The sequence below is a fragment of the Microtus pennsylvanicus genome, chromosome 6 (genome assembly GCF_037038515.1).
Source record: "Microtus pennsylvanicus isolate mMicPen1 chromosome 6, mMicPen1.hap1, whole genome shotgun sequence".
NCBI lineage: Eukaryota > Metazoa > Chordata > Mammalia > Rodentia > Cricetidae > Microtus > Microtus pennsylvanicus.
Genome location: NC_134584.1, coordinates 95694023 through 95715899, shown reverse-complemented (window position 1 = coordinate 95715899; position 21877 = coordinate 95694023). Strand labels below are relative to the sequence as shown.

The window sequence follows — 21877 nt, the reverse complement described above, 5'->3', positions numbered from 1 at the left end:
TGTGAAGGGGAAAAAACATTCTACAGTTGGAATGTAGTTATGGTTGTCCAATCTTGTGAATTTGCTAAAATAAATATTGAGCTCCATGGTTTAGGCAAGCAGACTGTGTAGTATATGAAATTAATCTCAATAAGGCTGTTTTCAAGATATTTGTCTGTGGTGTTCTCCATGACAGAAAGAAGGTAATGAAGGCACGGACAGGGGCCTTGGTGAGATAGAAGGAAAGCTCAGCTCTCATGCTAAATCCTGTGTGTGTTACGTGGGTATTAATTCCTATTCTGGAAATGTGGCCTTAAAACGGTTCACACAGTCTATCGAAGCCCAAATATCCCCCAATGTTGTCCTTAAAACTTGTCTTCTTTTTCTTCTATTTATGCTTATTCTTGCCATTTCAATGTGGTTTCCTCTTTCCAGGATTCTTGCCAGTTATGAGCTTGTGTCATAGACTGCCAGAAGGTGTCACACGGCCTCTGATCTGTCCCCTGTGTGGACTCTGTCAACAGGACAGGGTGACTCTGGCTAATACCAGCTGTGGAAGAGTAGGGACATGCCCTCTGCTGGCGTTTCTTCTGATGGTATCTTACATGTGCCTGGACAAGGGTAGTTATTCATTTAAGCCAGGCGTTGTTGGCTAAGGTTTCTGTCCCACCCGGTCCTGCAGCCTTTCAGTCCCAAAGACACACAGAGGTGTATATTAATCATAAACTGATTGGCCTAGTAGCTTAGGCTTCTTATTAACTCTTGTAACTTATATTAGCCCATAATTCTTGTCTGTGTTAGCCACATGGCTTGGTACCTTTTTCGGCAAGGCAGGCACACCTTGCTTCCTCTGTGTCTGGATGAGGACTGCAGAGTGAGCTTTCCTCTTCCCAGAATTCTTCTGTTCCCAAGGCCCCACCTCTACTTCCTGCCTGGTGGCCCTGCCTATACTTCCTGCCTGGCTACTGGCCAATCAGCGTTTTATTAAACAAGTACAAGAAACAAATCTACAGGGTAAAGCCAGTGTCCCGCAGCAAGGCATCGCCTTACTGTAAATGGAGACTGCACTTTAATTTCCCGGCCACGCAGACCCAAATAATCACATAAAATTTATTAATTACAGCACTGTTTGGCCGATGACTCAGGCATATTCCTAGCAAGCGCTTATATCTTAAATTAACCCATTCCTACTAATCTGTGTATTACCACAAGGCTGTGGCTTACCAGTAAGGGTCTGGCATCCTTCTCCTTTGGCAGCTACATGGCATCTCCCTGACTCACCTTCTTTTTCCCTGCATTCAGTTTAGTTTTCCTGCTATAGGCCAAAGCAGCTTCTTTATTAACCAATGGTAATAAAACATTCACAGCATACAAAGGGGAATCCCACATCACCCTACCTTCAATAAAAGAACTGTGATTGATCTGTGTGTATGGCTGCCATCTCCTCTAGTGTATCACCTAGCAATACACTGTAGCTGGGTTGGTCCCCACCAATGGAAAGGGTGGGGCTTTACTGATGGATTGAGATTGTATCTTTTATTTGCTGAGTTCTTGTGGGAATCTTGAATAGTACTCTGTGAGTGCATATAAGTCAGCAGCAGCAGCAAGCACATGCTGAGTGGTCATGCTCACTGCTCCCGTTGCAGTGTTCTCAGCTGACTTCAGCCCCCACCCCCACCCCCGTTCCTTTCCCTGGATACTGAATTGAAGTCTATAATGTTTCCAATGGTTTATATCTCAGGTTATTATTGTCCAGTAGCTCAAATAAGTGGGTTTTTTGCTTCATTTTGATTTTTAGATTATACAGCCCCGATAGGGCAACTCCAGCATCCCCACAGTTTTCCCCTATAAAGCAGGGCTTGCCCTATGTTGTCCATGTGGACTGAGGACACTGTTCATCAGGTGTGGTTTGTGGTTTTCCTCCAGGATCATCCATGAAGACGGCTTCTCTGGAGAAGATGTAAAGCAGTACAAGCCTGTTGTCTACAGCAACACCATCCAGTCTCTGGCAGCCATTGTCCGGGCCATGGATACTTTGGGCGTGGAGTATGGTGATAAGGAGAGAAAGGTAAGCAAGTCTCTGAGGCCATAGGCACAGGGAAGAAGCCATTGGCTCTCCCTCCTCCTGACAGTGCCTGCTGGGACCGGGAGAGCTTGTCCTCAGGAGGGGGGGGCAGTAGTCACCAACCTAAGCCATTTTCCCACTCCCTGGCAAAGTCAAGGGCTTCTCCATTTCTCTCCAGAAAGTCATCAACAAATAAAAGCCCCCCTCAAAAAAATCCCTGATCTGCTCTGTAGATGAGAAAGAGTGAGAGAATGTTTTAAGTTGAATCAGCATGGTCTGATTAAACACCTGCCCCTGAACAATGAACTTGAATAGCAGAATATTTTTTGAACAAAGCCCCCTTCGCTAGGTGCCATCTTCATACTGAGGAGAGCTGTCCTTATCTTGTAGGAGGGAAGCAACCATTGGTTTGCCCCTCATTCCTCACACCAAAGGTGTGCTTCTGCCTCTCCTGGGAGCTGTGAGGCCCTCCTTCCTGCAGAGCTGGCATTCTAACTCATAACAGGACTGTTTCCTGAGAAGCCCGTGGAGGGCTCTTGTTTGTAGATGTTTGCATCCACTGCAAGGGTAAACCACAACCCCTGTGGAAAAGCTTAATGAAAGGAAGGAGGGAGAGAAGGAGGTGTGAAAACAACCTGAAAATTCTGCCCAAAAGCTGAACTTGGTCCCCACCCACAGACCAAAGGGAGCAACTAGAGACCTCAGCACAGCGGGACCACATTGGACCCTCTGAGTGTCTGGTGATTTCACTGTCTGATACAAATTCCCTACCTCACAAATGAAAGCTATCCAGGCCTTCTCGGGGTCTGACAAATTATCTGTGACAGAGAACTTTACATGTAAAATTTAGTATGTTATGCACAAATCCTAATTCACCTCAGCTAATGTTGACACTTCAGGGCCTAGAGTAATGGGTGGCAGACAGGGTGGCTGCCTAGGGTGGGCAACAGAGTCCTGACAGACCTCCCCCTTTCTCTGTCTGCCCTCCCCAGAGGCAGGCCAGGAAGCTGACAGTGTATTGCATGTTCTTCTCTAGAAAGGGAACAGGGGTGCCTCTGGTTTTTCAGTCGTGTTCCCAACAGCATTCTCCATGCCTTCTGGGTGCAGGAGTGGGCACAAAGGGAACAGTGCTCAGAGAAAGTGATGATCCGCAGGGTAGCTGGAACACAGTGACTGGAGATGAATGCAGTCTCGTTCATCTTCACGGCAATAGCAAATGCGGCGTGAAAGAGTTGTCGTCTGCTGAGCCCCTGCTCCCTCCAAATACAAGGCTGAGTCCTGTGTTTATTCTACCAGAACATAGTAGGTCATCAAAAATCATCCCTTGAATAGAATTATATTCTTACTTTTCCCATTCTAAGGAAAGGGCAGTACCTGAAATTTTGTAATATAATGGCCAGATATACACTGCTCAGTACCTGTGTGTCCTTGTGTGAAATGCAGCAGAGGTTCAATGCTTGATGATGAAGGTTGAGGAGCTGGTCATCTTAGGAAGATGGGACTTGAGCATGACCTTTCTGTTACCTGTGGTCAAGGCTAGGTAGGTTTCAAAGATGGAAGGACCAGATTGAGAACTTCACTCGATGTTTCCCAGTTCCCAGCACTGTCAGAGAAAGAATTCAGAGTCAGGTGGACAATGAAAGCAACTGGGAGAACAGTTATTGCAGGACAGAGGTACACGCTCAGGGTGTGAATGCAGGCCTCTGAAGAGATCATGCTGTCGAGTGTTAGATTGCTCTGCTTATGGTGAATCTTAATGGAGGAAGAATTGTTCTTGAACTGAGTGGCAGGGTCATGGGCAGAGAATGGGGTGGGATTTCCCAGTCAGGTTTCTCCTGGTTTTGTCCTTATTTGGGGCTTTCCATATGCGGCATGGTGTCACCTGCATAGTAGGAATAGGTAATTTTATGACGTTAATGATATGGAGAGGCCATCTTAATGGGGCAAAGAACATTTAGTGGTCCTCTTGATCAGCCATGGTATCCCCGGTGGTCTTGGGAGGTCATGTGATATCCTGTTATAGTACAGCTGCCTCCGTTTCTAGTTTGCCTTGAAGTTTTCCTTTTTTCCCCATATCTATCTAGGTGACCTCATTTTCTTGAGATAGTCAAAGGAGTCTCCTTAGGGGAAGGAAAGACTACAGTAATTGATGTCTAGGTAAAGCTTGAAAGGTCCCCATTTGTGGGAGAGGGGCATGGCTGAAGCAGCCAACCAGTATAGGTAAGTCAGATTTGGTAAGCCCTGGAAGGTAGCCAATCCGTGCTGACAGGAAGCAACCATGGATAAACCGTGCTAGAAAGGGATGGGGTGAAGTGAATTTTAGACACTCCTGATGGCAGCCTTAGGATGGCCTCATCAAAGAGAGGCCAAAGTGGGGAACAGATCTGGAGCCTGTGACAGCAGAGATGTGGGGTCAGGTGAGCAGTCTGAAATGCAGGAGCACGGGGAGGAATAGTGATGAGGAATGGATGGCTTTGGTGATGCATTGACATTGGGCAAAAACAAGGACTGAGAACTTGTGTGACCAGCTTGGAGCCGGATCAGCCTGAGGCAGAGAAATAAAAGGCTCCTCTGGTAGTCGCTTTTAGGACCAAGAGCCTGAACAGGTAGATGGAGGGAGTCAGGCATAGGAGCTCCAGGAGTGGAGGCTTCTGCATCTTGTCTTCTAGGATCTGTGTTAAGTAATGTGTCCTGCTATTTAAGAAATACTGTTTGATGTTTAATCCTAACAGTCACCTTGCATTGGTTGCTACTGCTGTCGTTTTACTAGTGGAGAGAGAGCAGCAGAGTGATGCACCCACAGTCCTTCCACTCCAAGTGTGCATGCGGACACAGAGACATACCTGCCTAAGAAAACTACAGTCCACAGCAAAGGCTCATATAAACAGACAGGCTCTGGCCAACCAGGCAAGAGTACTCCTAAACTAGGAATGGTACTCACCTGTAATCCCGGCACTGGGGAAGCCGAAGCAGGTGCATGGTAATCTGAGACTGCCCAGGGCAAAGCAGCGAGATCCTGTCCAATCTTCTTAATCAGTAAAAGAATTTGAAAAGGGAATGAAAAAAGCGGCACCTGCTGCAGTTCTCTGGTTTCCTTCCCTGTCTTCCTGGTGTCTGCTTTAGCCCCACACCCCTGAGTTCACCCTGCACTCGTGCCTGGTGCTCCAGAGAACGTCTTCTCTGCCCCTAGCCCACAGGCTACCTTTGCCTGTCTCTCCTGTATTTTCCATGGCTCCCCTCCCTCTGCTGCCTTCTACCTTGCTGTCTACCTGTAAGGGACTCTGTCTCTACCATCTCCCTCTCGCCATATCTTCTCTTTCTCTGTGCCCCTCCATTTCTTTCCCCCCCCCCCCTCCAACTTCATCACCCATTATCCTGGAATAAATTGCCTTCACCTTTCCAGCTGAAATTCCCCAACTCCCTTCCCTCCACCTCGGCCCTCGGTTGGCCTGTGCTCACTGTGAAAGAGAGGACTGACAAGACAGGACAGTGGCCGAGTTTGAAGACTCCTTATCAAGACAGTGGAGAAGTAGTCTTTGAATGATACATGTTAATAAATTTTACCACACACATGCATGCGTGTGTGTAAACAGATATGAAATATATGATTTACATATATAAAATATAAACTAATGGAACAGTAGACAGCAGAAGCTGAGGAAGGACAGTGCGGAAGACTCAGAGGTGAGGTCTCCCTCTGCCTCCTGTCCCTGCCCTACCCTCTAACCAGTCCTAGAACCAGAGCTGCTTCCCCGAGCCTGTCATAAACTTCTCTTTCTGTGTGAAGGATCCTTTCAGAGAAATTCTCTGAACTACCTTGTCTGATAGTGTGTGGCCCTGGGACCTTCATTTCAATGGCCAAAGAGCCCAAACAGGTCTTGCAGAGTTCCCCTCTTGTTCACAAGTACGGAAGGCACAGCCTCTGTCCAACCACATTTCTACACAGCCATCTGCTTCATTGAACCTCTACATGAAAAGACACATTTTCCCCACACCTCTCAGCCCTGAGTGCTTCTGACACTCCTCTGTCACCTAAACTGTGATTAAATCTCTCCTGTTTCCTTGCTCCTCAGCTTAGCCTTTCTCGCCTGTGCAAGAACAAAGAACGCCTTGAACTTGTGAGCCTTGGCTAGTAAGCATGCTATCAGCTTCTTCTTTAAAAAATATTTGTGCACATGCTGAATTCTCTTAATTATAAACTGCTGGAAAGTAGAATACATATCTAACATGCACCTGACTCTAGAAAGTGATGGAGGTTGGATTCAGATGCCACCTCTGCTGTTGGAGGAGGGCCACTTGTTGGTTCCCAGCTGCCAGCTAGCTTAGACCCAAAATAATCACACAGAAACTGTATTAATTAAATTGCTGCTTGGCCCATTAGCTCTAGCTTCTTATTGGCTAACTCTTATATTAATTTAACCCATTTCTATTAATCTGTGTATTGCCACATGACTGTGGCTTGCTGGGTAAAGTTTCCAGCATCTGTCTCAGGGGAGCTCCATGACTTCTCCCTGACTCCACCCTTCTTTCTCCCAGCATTCAGCCTAGCTTTCCCAGACTACCTAAGCATCATGTGGCAGTGGCTTACCGGCAAAGGGTGTGGGCCAGGCTCAGAGATGAAGGACATTTCTATAGGAGTCCAAACTGAGCAGGACTCCTGCATATTTGAAGAAGTCACATTTGAGTTAAAATACTGGAGTGCTTACCCTTGATAACTGTGTTGTCCATTTGCTGAGATGCAAGAGACCTCAGCTGTAGTGGCAGCCTCTTCTCCTGAGTAAGTCACTCCTAGATTTCAGTAGGCAAGTTGGGGTGCATTTGGCTTCAAGCAAACATAACCACACGTGCAGTGGCCTAAGCCATGGGGATAGGCATTGTTTGCTGGAAAGGGGTCCCAAGAGTTACCACTCCCAGGGCTACCTTGACAACTGTCCAGCACCAGGATGGTTCTCTGGGTGCTCTTGGTTCAAAGGAAGAGAATATTACACACTTACAAGGAGTCTAGAGGCAGAAAGGAGTGAGGAAACCTTGGGCTTCTCTTTACTCCACAATTGCCACTCCAGCAGGACCTACTAGAGGAAAGAAGTTTTGAAGATAAAGCCAGCAGGTAACCCTGAAGTTAGGAATTAAATAAAAACAACAAAGATGTGCTAAGTCTGTATGAGACCTCATTCAAAGGTCAGGAATGATGATGGGTCCTCGGGCTGATGACTTCATTCCTTGCCTCTGCTTTTCCACATCAGCTCAGAAGCTAGAATATTGTCCCAAGAGGTATCACAAGTGAAAAACCAGCTGGGTGGCAGGTGAATCTTGGAGCACAAGCCTGTTGGCAGGAGTGTCCAGGCAAGACTTCTCCAGATGAGCAAGTAGGGTCATATGTCCAAAGCACAGCCCTGGTACCTTTGTCCCACCCTTCTTCAGCATGCTAGGTTTGCTAAGCTGGGTGAGTGATCCCTACCCATCACTTTCCCTAGTGTCTGGGGTCCCATGTCCCATCACTGCCACAGAAGGACCTCGTCTTTGGAGAGGGAATGTCCTGGGTACCTCCTTTGGGCTCAGAATGGGCTTTAAATTGATAAGCTTCCAAAAGACCTCCCTGTCTTAAAAGACAGTGTGCCCTGTCTAGCCATGACAGAGTTTTGGAATATTGAAAAATTGAGAACATCAAAAACAAGGTCACAGAATGTTGATGTATTTTAAGTACATATGCTTGAGATCTACCACAAATGTAATGGAATAGGGTTTTTTTTTAAAAAAGATATTTATTTATTATGCATGCAATATTCTGTCTGTGTGTATGTCTGCAGGCCAGAAGAGGGCACCAGATCTCATTGTAGATGGTTGTGAGCCACCATGTGGTTGCCAGGAATTGAACTCAGGACCTTTGGAAGAACAGGCAATACTCTTAATCTCTGAGCCATCTCTCCAGCCCCCTGGAATAGGGTTATGTTCCCTACAAAATAATTATAGAATTTACCTACTTATTAACTTACAGGAGCAGCGTTGGCCACATGGTCCTATCATGGGACACAGGCTGAAGCTTGTAGTGAGCATGGTAACAGTTTACCCCGAAAGGTCTTTCTGGGGCTATATCTCATGCCTTATTTGATCCTTGCCCAGTATTGGCCTATGCTCCTTTGTAAATGAGTCGTTTCTTCCCGGACACATGGAGGAGCCTGTTGAACTAGTAAGGAGCATTTTGTGTTGTTGAATTATGTGAATGAAGACATGAATCATAGGTTCATAAAGACAGATAGCATAGGCAGTATCTGTCCCACCTACCCCAGTGTGGAGATCCCACTAAGTGTATGTAAGGGATTTGCAGTGTCTCACCTGGGGTAGAATTATGTGCTCAGTTTTCTGTTACTCTAATAAAGTCCCCAATGAAATTCATTTGCAAGAAAAAAGGTTGATTTTGGCTCACAGATTTGGAGCACCCAGGCCAAGATGGTCTACTAATGGGTGTGCCATGTTAAAGGTGAGTGATACATGGTAAAGAAAACTCATATCATTTACCAGAGATCAAGAGGAACAAAAAGGTCTGGGCGTGGTGCTTTAACTCCAGCACTCAGGAGGCAGAGGCAGGAGGATCTCTGTGAGTTCCAGGACAGCAAGAGCTACATAATGAGGCCCTGTCATAAAAGGGGGCCAGAGGCTGGAGAGATGGCTCAGGGGTTAAGAGCAATCTCTACTCTTTCAGAGGACTCTGGTTTAATTCCTAATGTCCACATTCCTAAGCTCACAACCTTCTGTAACTCCAGTTCCAGGAGAGCCAATGCCTTCTTCTGTCCTCTTCAGGTACCAGGCAACATAGTATACAAACATACATGCAGGTAAACCCATACACATAAATAACTTCTTAAAAGAAAACAAAGAAGGAACTAGGGTCCACTGTCAATTTAAGGGCATCACTCCAGTAACCTAAGGTCCCCTACACGGCCTTACCTCCTCCCAGTAGTGCCATCCAGGAAAGCATGGACCCTTAGGCAACACCTTCCTGGAAGCTAGAAGCAGTGTCCACTTTGCGTCAACACCCACAGCCATTATGTGTTCACCTACTCCTTCCTCCTTAGCACCTTCCCTCTGTATCAGCTGGGGAGCCAGCAGTGCTGTGCCATGACTCCCAGAAACCTCTAGTGGTAAGTTAGAAAGCTCTGGTTGCGAGTGATTAAGACACAATCAACCTGGCTTATTTAAATAAAAAGCAGCCCTCTGGAAAGCTGGAACGTAGCACATTGGAAGAGTGCTCTCCCTCATAGTCACAAAGTCCTGGGTTCGATCCTCAGAACCAGAAATAGAAAACAGGAATGAGAGTCAGCTGGCCGATGGTTAAGCAGTCCAGCAGCAGAGCTGTAGGTGAGGCCACCAGTCAGGAAACTGGCTGCAGCAGCTGTCCTGAGCCCGAGCACAAGGGCCATCTCTCCCCTGAATACTACACAAGACCTGGGATCTCTGCCATCTTATCGGCCCAATTAGTGCCGAGGCCTGGCACTGAATCAACTACTGGGACCAAGGGATAAGACTCTGATTGGCTGAGGGTTCCTAGGGTAAGAGTGGATTTCCCATAGGAAAACCAGGGAGTCACAATAAAAGAGAAGTGGATGCTGAGGAGGCCATCGTAAGCCACAGTGAGTCTTTCCTTGACTTGGGCCCTGACAGCTGTGCCTCTGTGTCTCCTGGAGAGGACTCATGTGGTAATGGAAGGCCAGCCAGGCTCCATCTAGTATGTACATGATAACCAAGCTGGCCTGGAGCCAGTATTTCTATTCCCGTAGTGGACAGCCAGGGCTCTCCAGGATTCCAACTGACAGACAGCATGGGCGCTCAGTTCACCTGCCACTCTGCTGGCCTCACTTTCCTTCTCCCTCAGGCTGTTGAAGGGGCATGGTAAGGTTGGAGAAAAAGGGGGAGATAGGCAGTTGTCAAGAGATTGGGATCTTTCCCAACCTGTCTGAGACAGCAGGGACTGCCACGGTGAGCCTCATTGTAGTTCTGCTGGGAGAGGTGCGGTCATCCAGCAAGGCTAGAGCCAGGCTCCCAAACTAGACAGGCTGGGAGTTCTGTCCCTGCCACATGCTGCCTTCCTGCTTCAGGCTCACCACTAGCTGGGCTTCTCACTGAAAACCAGAATTGATCATAGCAACTACTCACGGGATTGCCCTGCTAACATGAATTACCACCAGGTGAATCGGAAATCTAAGAGCTCTGTAAAGGCGGGTTTCCTACTGACCTGCCTCATCACATGTATAGTGGCCAGCCAGGTCCAAAAGCCCAAGTGTCATAGTTGCTCAAAACCAGACAGAAGGACAGTATCCAAGGGCCGCTGAGCTACCACAGGGAAAGAAATCGTACCATCTCTTCAGGGAAGCCAGAAAATGTGGAGCCTGAATGCTTGCCTCTTTCTTCACTTTACAAGGAGGAGCATAGGGGCCTTCTTCTGAATCAGGCCCAGCGAAGCCTGGGGGAGAAGCCCAAAGACATGGACACAAGGAGGGAAGGAAAGACTCAGAAAGGAGGAGAATAGCGAACAAGGCTGTATGACTGCAATGTGGGGAACACTGGGTTAGCGTCACCCTGTCAGGTATCTCAGCCTGGAAGGTCCTGGCCTGAAGCAAGCACTCCTGAAATGGCAGCTGCTTTGTTTCTAGAAATGCCATTCCCCACCCCTCCAACTGAAAATATCTCCCTCTCTCCTGACAGCATCAACTCATTCATTAATCCACTCATTCACTCATTAATTTGAGACATATTTACTATGTCCTGCTATACACCAACAGGATTTTAAGCACTGAACACGATGGTGAATCAAGATCAAACAGGCCTCTGGGCCCCAAACTCAGCTGGTAGGCAGAAGCACACAAGCACACACACACACCAGAGTTTTAGGGAGATGAATGGGGCCTTGCCTGATCTGCAAAGGACCAGCTATCTAATAAAAAGAAGGAGGAAAAGCTATAGTAAAAGACATGAGAGGGGAGAGGAGGGAGGAGAAAAGAGTCAGGGAGGTGGAATAGCATATGCAAAAGCTATAAAAACAGGGGATCCTGACCCAGTATGAGAGTCTAAAAGAAGCCCAGTGTCCATGGCACCCAAGAGTCAAGAAGACAAGAACAGAGGGTAAGGCAGCAGGAGGAGGTGGAGCAGCCATGGAAGAAGGGCCCCTAGGCATGCAGACGTATGGCTTTGTTTCTGGCGCAGCCACTGCAGGTTGTAAGCAACCTCGGTTCGCTCTGGAGGATTACCACGGCTGGGGAAGAGTTCACAGAGCAGCTGAACAGTGACAACATGAAAGGGCTATGAGACCCCTACATCCTGGGGTGGAAAGGAGCTCTGTCAGGCCAGAGACCTTGTTCTGGGTCTGCCTGTAGCTTGCCTGTCACAGTACCCCTCCTGGTTTCCCATGGTGTAGCCTGGCAAAGGATGCTAACCCCTGCAGATGTCTGTCACGGAGCAAGTAGACACCCTATTGGCAGAGCTCTGACCTCCCTGCATCTCAGAAGAAACCACTGCCAACTTATGCAACCAAAATGTCACTACCTCCTTTCTTCAGTGCCAGCTTGACTCAACCCCACCCCCTACCTAGCCTCAATTCCCTCATCTGTAAGTCAGGGATAGATTATGTACTTGTGATAAATAATCAAAGCCAGTTCTTGTCCAGAAAATGCTACAGTAACACACTCCACCACTGGTGCCCATAGACCCTTTCTGGCCCATGTGCTAGCAAACCCAACTCCTCTTCTTCCTCCTTTCTTCTGCAGCCTAGAAGAAGCCACGGCTTCCTGAGGACATGTGGACTAGGATCCTTTACACAGACAAACTCCCTTCCCCCAAGATCTCTGGCCTGAGGTCCCCAGGGCAGAGTCCTGAAATAGCTCAGTGCTCAGCTCTCTGGGACCCTGTTGTTTCTCCTGCCTTCTGTCTTCCTTCATGCTGTACTTCCCATCATAGCCCCCACTTGCTACCCAGAGCCCAGACCAGCTGGTTCCCCTGATGACAGCTGACCAAAGAATAGAAAGACGTTTCCCCTGGCACAGGGTGTCTGTCTGTCAAGGAGCAGTAGGCTGCAGGTCAAAGCTCAGGCTCTGTTTTCAGTTCTCCCTTTCACAGAGATCATCTAAAACCGTCGGAAAGCACAGACATTTACATTACAATTCACAACAGTAACAAAATTACAGTTATGAAGTAGCAATGAAAATAATTTTGTGGTTGGGGGTCACTTTAACATGAGGAACTGCATTAAAGGGTCACAACATTAGGAAGGTTGAGAGCTTCCCCTTGGAACCAAGTCCAGGCATTCCACTCTGCAGCGAGAACGTGGTACTGAGGTCACAGAATAGCGTTTCTTCTTGTGGAGAACCACAGCGCACAACCTTTGCAGTCAGACAGGACCAAGGGTGCAAGGGGCTCACGTGACCCCAGGCAGTTTCTTCATTTGTAAGATGTAAATATCAGTGTTTCTCAGGCAGGATATCGGCTCATCTGCCATAACAAAGATGCCCAAAATCACAGCAACATATGCAAAGTAGCCTCTTTCTTATTTGCAGGGAGAAGCCTCCTTTATGCTGCTCTGTCACACACAGGGTTTCTACCCTCATTGTGATCTGAAGCAACTCTAACTACACCTGCTAACCCGCAGCCATGAGGCAGGAGGGTTAACATGGGAGTCCATAGTCTGCCATAGGGCGCTCCGCTGGTAAATAGTCTAACACAGGCAGCATGGCTCAGCATTAGTGAGGATGTGTGCCCGGGTCATATATCCTCCCCAGGAAGAGGCCTTTATGCTGTATGATTCATATGCTAAGTCAAGGAGTAGACTCCAGAGTGTAGCCAGCCCCAGGTATCTAAGTTAAGGGAAGACCCAGTGACAAGCAATGTTTAGAGACTGACTTGGTGTGTAGTAGAGTCGCAGTTCTGGCTGGATATGGTCTCATCATGTCAATTTGCTTCAAACTTTAATCTAAGTCCCAGGATTCTCTCCTGGTCCAGATGTCAGATTGAGGACCAGCCTTTCCTTGCAGGGCAAGGACCTTGCTTTGGCTAGCTTGTACCTCAGTGGCTTCACCAGAGGGCTGGTCCTTAGCCACTCGACCTCAGAGACTCAGCATTCCTCCCGCCTGCTCAGAGGAGGTTCAGCAGCTACCTAACTCTTCCTTTGATAGGGTGTCCCCCACTGTCTGTGGCAATCCCAATAATAGCACGTTGCTGTGGGTCTGTGGTCCTTTGCTGAGTCAGGCTTCCTCCATCATGAGTGCATCTCACCTCTCAGGGATCCAGTCACGACAGAGACTGCATCTGTTTGTGGGAATTACAGCTTACATTCCCCATGTTAAGCACCCAAAATTCCATAACAAGGAGGCCTGTTAACTTACGGCACCATGTCCCACACACTTTCTTGTGTTCTGAGTAACCCTCATAACCAGGTCCCTTCTTTCATACAAGGGAACACAGGAGGCACAGTGTAAAGAGATTCACTCAAATTAGTAATGTCAGTTGACAGCAGAGCTGGGATGAAAACCAGGTGCCTAGATCTGGCCCAGAGAGTTCCTGGATGTGAGCCTCTCCCCAACTGTAACGGGGAGCAAGAGTCACACTCCCACACTACCATGCCACCTGCTCCATGGTCTTGGTATCCAAGCATCCTTCCAGGACCTTGGCAACTGCTTATCTTGCTGTTTCCTTTATGCCATGGCATAAAACCATAGTGGGACTGATCAGCCTGTGGTTAAGAAGCCCAGGTTCAGCCACAGTCTCTCCTGCCATCATCCTTCAGTGTAGCTGCGCTCGGTTTGCCTCCAAGAATAGCAGAAAGGAGCAGTCCTGGACAGGCTGTCCATGTAGTAATTCACTCAGCCCTCTCTTTTGCCCCCATGAGAGCACTGTGTTTTTTGACAGGACCATGAGTGGTATGTCAGCTCTGTTAGTATCCTCATTTGTAGATGACAGACAGTCTGTAGTTCAGAAATGCTGGTCAAAGGGCATTCTAATAGTCAGTGATCAAACCGAGGCACCATGCTCACTATTAGTGAGGAAGTGAGTCCAGGTCATCCATACCCCACCAAAGACCCACAGTCTTAGACCAGGGGCTGGACTGTGCCCCTCACATCAAAGAATCATTAAATACTGAAAAATGAGGAAAAGGCCAGTGCCATAGCAACTCAAATGTCAACAGTGCCCTGGTCATAGCTAGCTACTGACAGGTAAGGCCAAGGTGCCTGTAGAGCAACAGAGCTCCCCCACCCCATCTCCATACCTAGGAGACTACCCAAGTGTCTCCATCTTGGCCATGCAAGAACCAAGAAGCTTGTCCTTGGGTCCACAGCCTTAACATCCAGAAACTTCCAAGTTATCTTGGAGGAAGAGGGCCAATCCCAGCCTCTGGTGCCTGCTTTCTTGAGGATAAGTAGGTGTTAGGGAGTGGAGAAGGAATTGGAAAACCATCCTTATCTCTCAAACCTCAGGCCCTGGTGGTGAGGGCAGCCTGAATAGAAGGTGGTATCCTCTTTGTGCAATTTCTTTCTTCTTTCTTTTTAAAGACAGAGTTTCATAGTGTACCCTCAGATGACGTCAAATTTAACAATGCTTCTGCCTCAGCCTCCTGAGTGCTGTAGTTACTGGCATGCAGCACCATGCAGGCCTCAGTGTGGCTTTCTGGTGTCTGTCAGGAGGATCAAGAGCACAGGTTGCCTAGGACCCCAAAATAATCAGAAGACAAGGCCCTGAGCTCTTGGTCTGGTATAGTCCATCCTGGCCCGAGGTACTCTACCCTTGAATTCAGTGGACAAGAGGAAGAGCACTAACCCTTCCCAGAAAAGCAGAGCCCTGCTCTGTCCCCACTGCCTGATAAACTACAGACATTTCCCTTGCCCTGCAGCCTCTTGGTTTTTTTTATCTGTTAAAACTCAAGAACCAGAGCTAAGGTTTCCCCCTCCACCCACCCCCACAGCAGTGACAGAAATCCTGAAAAGCTGTCAGTTCTCCCAGAAGAACTCAGTAACTAAGTTTAGGTGGTAGCTAAGCACATAGCCCTTCCTTTGTGTCCAAAGGGGAAAGAAAGCACAAGCTCCAAATGCAGGGCACAGCGAACTGAAGACGACGTTCTCCCAGCAGAAGAGCCAGTCTTCCCGACAGTGAGACTAGCCAGGAGGGGAACCCCTCTGAGCAGCTAATGTGGTGGCACTGTGGCACCAGAAAAGGGCCGATAGGAGATGGCATCCACCCAGTGGGAGCACTCTGAATGCATCCACCCAGTGGGAGCACTCTGAATGCATCCACCCAGTGGGAGCACTCTGAATGCATCCACCCAGTGAGAGCACTCTGTGAATGCTGTCAGGAAGTTGAAAATCAGCTCTTCCTCTGAGGATTTGACCCCTTAGTCTATGTCATGTCATAAATCAACAATAGATTAAAAGAATGTAGCCATCTTGCTAAGTGCTAAAGCATAGGAGCCTGAGACTTGAAGAGGACAGAACTTGGTTGGACAAGAGGCTTCTGAGGAAAGAGGCTGAGGGGAAGGTTTGCATTGGAAACGAGACTGTCTTGTGCTGTGGTCAGAGTGTCCCAGGTAGCAGCCCTGTGGTCATGTCTGGTCTGGGTGCTGGCTCCTCAGTTTCTTCCCCTGTGAGAAGATGTCTCCCAGGCAGGACTGGCTTCTCGGGTAGGAAGCTCTGTCCACATTTGCCAGTAGCTTACGAAGGTAGATGTTTGTAAATTTCTTTTACAAAAGATCCAGCGTCTCTGTTGGCTCTCAATACCTGCTTAGAGTATGCCGAAGAATATGCTCAGGATGTGTCTCCTACCCTTCTACACATAAGCCACCACACAAGTTGGGGCTACTAAGTCAGGCAACTGAACTCGAGTGCTACAGTCACTGTCTGTGTCAAGGGCAGCCATGTCTTGGGGATACAGGCAGAGAAGAAGGGCCGTCCAAGCTGTCAGTTGCAGTCTGATCAGCCACACAGCTCCCTGAGTGACTGATAGCTGGAGGTGGTTTTCAAGAACTCCGCTTGGTTAGTGAGATGGCTGAACATACGGAAAAGGCGGAGAGTGCCAAGACCAGAAGCCCTTTGGGCAAGTGGGTGACGGCACTGTCACAGTTTGCACATAGTTTATTGATTAGCCCACACCTCCAATGCCAAGCACGTGAACAAGTATTCCATGGCACCATGCGGGCATGTGAAGCTCACCAAGCAGAGATGAGATGGTCCTATCAGATATCTCTGCTCTAGTCAGGCTCCCAGACAGCATCTGCACCCAAGCCCCTACTCTCCAACTTCCACGGCCTCACCAGGCCCCAGCTCAGAATCTGGAATCCATTCCATACAACAGCCAAAATGAACTCCCAAGTTGTATGTAGCCAGTATCCTGCCCCTCACAGATGCTTCTGAGACCTAGCCCTTGGCCTTGTGGCTTTTGTCTGAGCTGTCTCCTCTTAACCTTCCAGTCTCAGATCCTGGCTCTGCAGTCATCTCCTGACTCCCTGACACTCAGCATCTGGGAGCTATTTCCTTCAGGGCCTTATAGCACTGTGTGTGTGTGTCTGTCTGTCTGTCTATCCACCCGTATCTGAGTGGTGTGTCTATGTCTGTATGATGTGTACATATGCATTGTGTTAGAGAAAGACCCATGGCTGTGTCCTTGGTTGGGTGTAAGGAACAGAGACAAGGTCATAATGCTGACTAGCATTAGTAAGCGATTGCTCTGAGAGTGTGCACCTCTCCAATCCATTCTCCACAACTGAAAGGCTTCTCCTGCCCCATCCTCTCAAACTGCAGGTCTAGCTGTGCCTAGGCGCCCCAGCCTCCCAGAGCTACCACAGAGAGCTGAGTTCCCTATAGGCTTGTATTGTCATTTATTATTCTCAACCCCAGTCCTCCCAAACTTGGGCCATAGAGGAGATGGAGTAGAAAGCCAGGATTACAGAAGATTTCACTTTGTTAGCATAGCCCCATGGGAAGCCCTCTGAGGACTGGGTTCCTTTTTTCCTAGATCTAGGCTCTGGTTTTGGCATTGAAGTAAATTCTCTCACTTTCTACCATGACGGTCCAGTGTGAAAGTGTGGATAATAGTGGGGGACACTGTTCCATGGTGCAGTAGCCAGCTCCTTTGTAGAGAGTGGCTCTGCTGTCCCTTCAGCTCCACTCAATCTTCTGTTGGACTCCTGCCACAGGCCAGCAGACAGGGAAGGGTACAGACTTATGTCTGAGCCAGGATACATTCATTCCTTTGGTCAAACTCGGTCTCATAGTCACACTTTGAGAGGAGGCTGGGAAGTGCCTACTGTTCCTTGAGGAAGAAAAGACACCATGCTCTTATCTGCACACCAGATACCTCTGGTGTGTATTTTAACCAGATTGCTGCCAACTCATGGAAAAACTGCTGCCAGTGTAGTTAAAGGCCTGGTCTCTTGGCCCTTTTGTCTGTTGCCAGTTAGTACTTGGACCTGGCTAACTCAGAGAGCTTCCCACTGTTGTGACAGAACAGCCCCAGCTCCAAAAAATGCTGACATGGGATGAATATGCCACGTGGGGTGGCTCTGGAGCTTTCTTCCTCGTTCTGTGTGCCAGGCAGAGATCTGGGGACATCTGCCAGGTGATGCTAGCAGATCCCTGGCCTGGCATATAGACTTTGGTGAAGTACAAGTTTCAGTGGTAGAAGGTCAGCCTTTTACTTCAACTTTTCAGTTGTATATATTTTAATGTTTATTGAAAATAAATCACCAAAATATCAAATATATAATTTCACATATACTTCATAGAAAACTAGTTTCTAGGCTATGCAGATATGGGTAAATAAAATTGGCACAGATATGGGTAAATAAAATTGGCACTTCAGTGGCAAGTTGGGGACATTGTATGGGATAAAAAAGGCTCAAGTGCAAGACTACCTTGTTTGATGTGTGGTCCCAGTGTGCTACCTGTATGACCTCTCTGCTCCCTTTCTGTAGCTTGTCCTCACAACACAAGCCAAGAGCATGGCAGTTGTTATGTCAAATGATTGACAATAGAACCTGGCACAGAGTATGTGTTTGGTGTACATTAGATACTTAGATTGTTAGGGAACACCATATTGTATCATTGAATTGTACCAACAACCCTGTGATAGGTGTTATTACTACCAATTTATCAATGAGCAAAGCTACTTGAGTAGCAGAGCCACATTCTAACTGCAAGAGTGCCTTCTCTGGCTCTGGCAGTAACTTAGGAGGCCACTCTTGGAGTGCCTCGTCTGTCTCTGAGCCTCACACTTCCCATGTTGCTGGGATAGTTTTGCTAGGTCATATGACAGAGTATGACAATTGTATAAAATTCCAAAAGCACTTTCCAGAATGGCTCCACCAGAAACGTGTGAGGCTCCATTCTGAGACACTCCCACTGACATTTGAATTGTTATTCTTTTTCATCTTTTTCTATTCCCTGATGACTCAGGAAATTTAACGCCTTTTAATATGCCTTTTGGTCATTCTACTGTAAGATGCTTTAACTTCTTGTTCTCACCATTTATTAGAGTCTTATTCATGAATTACACGGGGACTTTTAAAGTTTTTCTAGTTACTGGGGCAGTAGTGCCACGCACTGACATGTGGAGGTCAGAGACAGCTCAGGAGTCAGTTCTCTCCTTCCTCCATGTGGGTCTCAGGGATCAAACTCACTTCATCAGTTACCAGCTGAGTGATCTTGCCTGCCATTGGGATTTTTATGTCCTGCACACAAGTTCTTTGCCAAGTCTGTATAGACCATAGCTTGCTTGTTTTTGGCTGCATTAATTGGCGAATGGTGAATTGTAAGCTCTCAAGCTCTCCGCCTAGCCCTTACCCTACTTTTGAATGCTGGGGGGAATATCTGCAGGTAAAGGAGACGCATAGACAGCCCAACTCCCAGCTCCCAGGACATCCACCTCTGTCCTCGCAGCCTTATTTTTATGAAGTGTGGAATGGAGATAGTAAGTCACCCTCCTCTTTGGGCTGTGGTGAAGATGCAATGAGATGGTGATGGTGACACTCGTGAGGACCCAGCACCTAGCTGGCTATGTCAGAGCTGAGATGTGGCTGTTGACACTCTCGCTAAGGCTGTCAGTGCCCCAGGCTGCACATCCCGGGCTTCCTCTGTCTCCCTCAGTATATATATAGGAAGCACCAGATCCCTTCCATTATGTAAGTGAAACCTCGGCTGCCTCTTCTACCCCTTCAGTAGTCTTTCTTCTCCCTATGCTCTGGAACTGCTCCTGTGACCAGCATATTCCCCTGCCTCCTCTTCCCATTGTCTACCTGAAGTGTGCTGCTACAGTTTCCAAAGGCTGCCTTTCTACACTGGGAACCCTGGGCTTCTGGGTGGGTTTTGGGGAAGACCACTTTGCAAGGGCAAAGCTTCGCTATCAATTGTCTCACCCCTGGTTATAAATAACAGGCTCTATTCTTAGCCAACCAGTAGCTCCTGCTGCCCTGCCTCCTAGAGCTTCCACTGGGCCTCTGGCTGTCCTTACTGAAGACAGGCTACTCCTTTGCCTTTGGCAGGGCCCAGTCCTTTGATACGTGATCAGAAAACTCAATTATAAAGCCAATTACTGATTTCCTGAGCTTTACAAGAAGACATGAAAGTTTGATTAAGTTTAAATTCCTCATTGGCTAATTGCCAGCCAAGGCCAAATGGGCTGTGGGAGATTTTTGTTCCTGATTCTGGTATTTTGTTTTGTGGCAGTGTTCCCGGGATGGGGGAAGGTTGTGTTATGGTCTTTGTGCCCTCCTTACTTGCTGAAAGGCTCTTCCTCTGTTGTGATGCATGAGATGTAAATCCCCCAAAGACTCGTTGCCAGGGTGACAGTCTCCGGAATTGAGCTCAGCTAAACAAAGTCCTTCAGATTTGAAGGGAACAGTGTTTATTTCCCATGCAGAGGCAAGCTCTAGCAGCCCGCAGCCTTGTTGCATCCAAGGACGCCTGCCTGCGTGAACAGGGGTACAAAGGCAGCTCCCTGGTCTCCAGCAGTGTGGCTGGACTCTGGCTGCTTCCCACCCTTCACAAAAGGACAGTCAGATGCTGAGGCCACAGAGCATGGCTTCTGAGAGGGCCTATGACCAGATGGTTACCTCGCCCAAGAACCTGCAGTGCTGGCCCTCAGCCAGTGACCGGCTGCTAGGTGCCAGCACTAAGGCCTGAGATAGGTGGTGTTGTGGAGCCTCTTTGTCACCTAGCTATTTCAGCCTCTTCTGGGAAATAGAACTGGCCTGTGATCAGAGCAGACCGGGACTCCAGGACAGCGTCTGAGTTGACTCTGGGGTGCCATTTCTTCACCTAGGAATAAAATGAGATGACCCCGGGTTCTCCGAATCTGTTGTCATTCTAGACCTCTTGAAAGGTGTGCATCATCTAAGAGTCTCAACTGCCCCCCCCATGCCTAGAATTCCCCACATAGCGATAGAGCCCTTTCTATTTCCTAGGCTTTTAGGGTTCTGTAGCCCTGGCTGAAGTCCTGGTGCCCCTGGAGGAAGAAACATCTGCTTACAGAGATTAACCCTCAGCTAATGGGCACTAAGGACAAAGCCCAAGGTGGGTCAGATAAACCTCACCTGCCTCCAAACCCCATTATATCCCAGATGTGTGACCTCTTCCCAAAGGTGACAGAGCACCGACATCCGTCCATATCCCCTCATCCACACGGTAACCTCATGAGGCAAAATATTCAGTACAGTCAAGGAAGCCATGACCCAGATTGGCCAACCTCCTTGGCCAGCACCACACAGCTGGTGCATACATTCTAGACTTGGCCTTGGATTCCAGAATCTAAACCCTATCCTGTTTTGCTGGCACACAGCCTCCAGCTGCATGGATGTCCTTCTTGGGCACAGCACACCTGCTTGATTGGATTGGCTTTGTTTGTGTGTGTGTTTGTTTTTAGAAGGTGAGAATTTTTGTGAGGCCTGAATTTGGGTGGGGTTTTTTTTCTTTTTTTTTTTTTTTTTTAATGAAACTGTACAGCTTCCTAGTAGAGTTGTAATTAGGAAATGCTGTGTTAGTCAGCAAGGCAGAATTAAAAAATAACCAGGCAGTGCTGGATAGAGTGCTCTCCCCCTCCTTCAAAATTCCAGTTTTGCCACACTCGGGGAGAGGGGGTTGTGAAGGGAGGAAAGATGTGTGCAGCTGAGCAGGGCCAGGGAGGGTGAGCTCCTGCGCCATAGAGAATCCAAAACAACAACGACAGTTGTGTAGGACACTTTCTCTATCTGTGTAAAGGAGGGGGAGGGAGGAGGGGAGGCCGGGCTTTCGTCAGGAAGGGCTAAGTAACCAGCAGAGAACTCTAACACCACCACCACCACCCACTACTCCCCACCCCGCCCCCGCTGGCATGGCAGTAGCAGTGGTGACCACAAAGGCAGTAGCAGCGCCCACATGCTGAGCATGTAATGCCAGGCTGTGTGCCAGATACCCCGTTTCTGGTGTTATCCCAGCCAACAGGCTCCATCTAAGAGCAATATGCTTATCTTAATGTGAATCCCAGAAGTAATATTTGTGCTGCCCTGAAAAGAAGGCCAGCGGACAGGCTTTGGCTTTGTTAAGAGTGACAGATGACTGGAACATATTAAGAACATAAGGGTAAGCATCTCGCAGATTGAGTAGATATCCTGACATAGGGACAGGAAGGACTTGGAGGCTGAGGAAGCTCACTGTATCCACACCTCGTCCGGAGAAGGAAACTGAAGCTCAGAAAGATTGAGCGACAGCTGATAGTTGGCAGAGCCAGTCCTTGACTCTTCAGGCAAGATGTGAGCCCACAGCCCAAGTAAATGTGTTTTGTTTTGTTTTGTTTTTCTGCTTTTGCTTTTACTCTCCAGGTACCATCTCC

The 21877-nt window shown here is 48.1% G+C and overlaps 1 protein-coding gene across 4 annotated transcripts in view; it reads left to right on the top strand.

The window, feature by feature from the left end:
- The window catches only part of Gnao1 (G protein subunit alpha o1), a 143916-nt gene that overhangs the window by 78054 nt on the left and 43985 nt on the right, over positions 1-21877 (top strand). For all 4 annotated transcript variants that reach the window (XM_075976912.1, XM_075976910.1, XM_075976911.1 and 1 more), the window contains exon 3: positions 1906-2047. In XM_075976912.1, coding sequence (XP_075833027.1) covers positions 1906-2047 — 142 coding nt within the window. The remainder of the gene's footprint in view (positions 1-1905; positions 2048-21877) is intronic.